Source organism: Ipomoea triloba, chromosome 8 (genome assembly GCF_003576645.1).
Source record: "Ipomoea triloba cultivar NCNSP0323 chromosome 8, ASM357664v1".
Taxonomy (NCBI): Eukaryota; Viridiplantae; Streptophyta; class Magnoliopsida; order Solanales; family Convolvulaceae; genus Ipomoea; species Ipomoea triloba.
In genome coordinates, this window is record NC_044923.1 from 4,411,753 (window position 1) to 4,414,446 (window position 2,694).

The window sequence follows — 2,694 nt, forward strand, 5'->3', positions numbered from 1 at the left end:
ATGTAGGAAATCGCATTCTCATATAGATTAAAGAAAAATAATCTCTTTTTAAAGTCTATATAAAGAGCTCCCAGCCAACGATGAAAGGCAAGCATTCAGTTCTGTATCTTATGTACCGAGAGCTAAGATGTATTGAGAGGAGAGAATTTCACTTATGAGTAATATTAGAGTTATATTTCAATAGATAGATATTTTCAAATTCTGTATTTTAAAATTATGCTCACAGTGAATTCAGATTTTTTCTCAATACAAAAAATTAAAAATTTTCAAATTAAGACATTAAAAATCTTTTTGTCACAATTAGTATTCTAAACCAATACGCCATTCTAACAAATTTTCAGAGCTTTCCTCCCAAATTTCCTAAGGTTTTCCCACGCTGATAGTTGACGTAATAAAACTACCATTTCAACAAACTCCTTCATCTTCCTCGTTTCCCTTTTCGCCATTCTTTCTGCTCAAACGACCCATCTTCGCCATAGCCACAGGTTTGTTTTTCTTCAACAACCTATACGTAGACATATATTTCTATATTTATTTACTTGTGAATTCCGTTTATAAATTGCGCGTGTGTTGTGTGTTTCATAAAATATTCCCCTAATCATTATTCAATTATGGCTGCATTTCAGAGCTCAGCTCGTTAGGTTCCTCGGTATGCAGACTATATAATTTCATTCACGTTTTGGATAATAAAGATCTGGTTTGGCCAATGAACACTTCAGGAATCAGGACCCTAGGTTTAATCGATTTTAAGCTTTTCTAGGGTTTATTTGGTATTTGAGTCACTGAAGAGGAGGTTAGGGGTTGATTGTAGATAGATGGATTTGGAGGTGGTGAGGAAGGGTTTGGCGTTGAGTCCGAGGAAGAAGAAGTGGTTAATTGGACTAGGTTTGGTTGGGGTTTCATCTTATGGAGCTTACAAAGTTTATAATATGCCGTCTGTTGTAAGGAAGAGGAGGAGGATTATGAAGGTGCTGGGAGCTTTGATTTCGATGGCTGAGATGGTGTCTGAATCTGCTGAAGTGATGAGTGTGGTCTCGAATGATTTGAAGGAGTTTTTGCAGTCTGATTCGGACGAGGTTCCTAAGAGTTTGAAGCAATTGTCGAAAATTGCACAGTCCGAGGAGTTTGTTCAGTCGGTGAGTAGAGTTTCCGAGGCTGTAATGATTGGGGTTTTGAGGGGTTATAGGTCGGAAGAAAATATGGGCAAGATTGATGAGCTTGGGAGTAAAAACTTTTCAGATAAGCTTATGGATAGGCTGACGAGTAGTGCTGGGACTGGTTTTGTTTCTGTGGTTGTTGGTAGCTTTGCGAGGAACTTGGTTATGGGATTTTACTCGAACAGCCAACCACATGAGGGGCTGAATGGAAATCACCTATCTAATGGCTCATATGTGAAATCAAACCAATCAGGGTGGGTAGATTTGTTATGTGATCAGCGATGTAAAGTGCTCATAGCTGATTGTATCAAGACATTTGTGAGCACTGCAGTTGCTATTTATCTTGATAAGACAGTGGGTGTTAATTTCTATGATGAGATATTCTCTGGGTTGACTAATCCTGAGCATCATGCCAAAGTGAGGGATATTCTAGTTTCTCTCTGTAATGGTGCTGTGGAAACCCTAATCAAGACATCTCACCAAGTCTTAACAACTTCTGGATCTAAGTCTGATAGAGGTTTGTCTTCCCCACTTTCCATTGTTGATCATAGCGTTGGTTCAGGTCAGTCAAGTGACAAGGCTTTTGAGCAAGTGTCTTCAGGGAAAGTAAAAGAGATGAGAAAATCCATGGACCTACAAAGTAACAGATGGCTGAATACTGTTTCATCAACATTGGCAGTGCCAAGCAATAGGAGACTTGTGCTTGATGTGACTGGCAGGGTGACGTTTGAAACTGTCAAATCCATTGTGGAGTTTTTCTTATGGAAACTGTCTGATAGCTTGAGAAGAAGTGTTAGCGTACTTCATAAAGAAGTTATCGAGCGTGGGCTGGATGTCATTAGATACGTTGGTGCCAAGTCATATGTCATTCTTACAATATGCTTTGCATTATTTTTGCATGTACTAGGCAGTACTCAAACTTTATTGCCTGCCTAAAGTGATTGTTTCCTATTCTATTAGTGCTGTTTATAGGAATCAGAAAATGTTCTAGACCATTCGATCTAATAGAATGGGTACAAACACTTATTTTTAGTCTATAATAGAAATCTTCTAGGTGCATTTCTATATCATATTTGTGATGATTGCTTATCTCTGTTTGGGTAATAACAGAAGTGTACTGATTTTTTCCTATACTAACACATTCAGATGTAATGAAGAAAAACACATTATTTCTTTCTTGAGCATCATTTTGATAGCTTCAATAACTTAATATATTTCCAGAGCTTCATCCATAATCACAAGGAGGCATTACTTATTGGTCAATTTTTACTTTATTTTATGTAAATTGTGGATTCATAAAAAACGAATAGAATTGTAGTTTCTAGTGTAGAGCAGAGTATGACTTTGGAGAATACCTCATGTCAGCTTTTTATTACCTTTGCTTTTCCCATTTCTGAAGCAATTGGAATATCATTTCCTGTTATACAATAATAGATATACTTTCAGGAATTTGCCAAATATGTTTCTTATGAATGTGAGCTTCCATGAATGATTATAGGATAAACTGGAATTTGTTAAAAATTTTGGTAAAAAGTGA

General features: G+C 36.7%; 1 protein-coding gene across 1 annotated transcript; it reads left to right on the forward strand.

Annotated features, from left to right (window-relative positions):
• The first annotated feature begins 312 nt into the window (after positions 1 to 312).
• Positions 313 to 2,344, forward strand: LOC116028052 (protein PHLOEM PROTEIN 2-LIKE A10). Its single transcript, XM_031269844.1, has 2 exons — positions 313 to 485; positions 627 to 2,344. The coding sequence occupies exon 2, from the start codon at positions 816 to 818 to the stop codon at positions 2,091 to 2,093; it is 1,278 nt and encodes a 425-aa protein (XP_031125704.1). The 5' UTR covers positions 313 to 485; positions 627 to 815; the 3' UTR covers positions 2,094 to 2,344.
• The last annotated feature ends 350 nt before the right edge of the window (positions 2,345 to 2,694 follow it).

What these genes read in the sequence shown, in the direction of transcription:
- LOC116028052 (XM_031269844.1), top strand. Translation starts at nt 816, where the DNA reads ATGGATTTGGAGGTGGTGAGGAAGGGTTTGGCGTTGAGTCCGAGGAAG.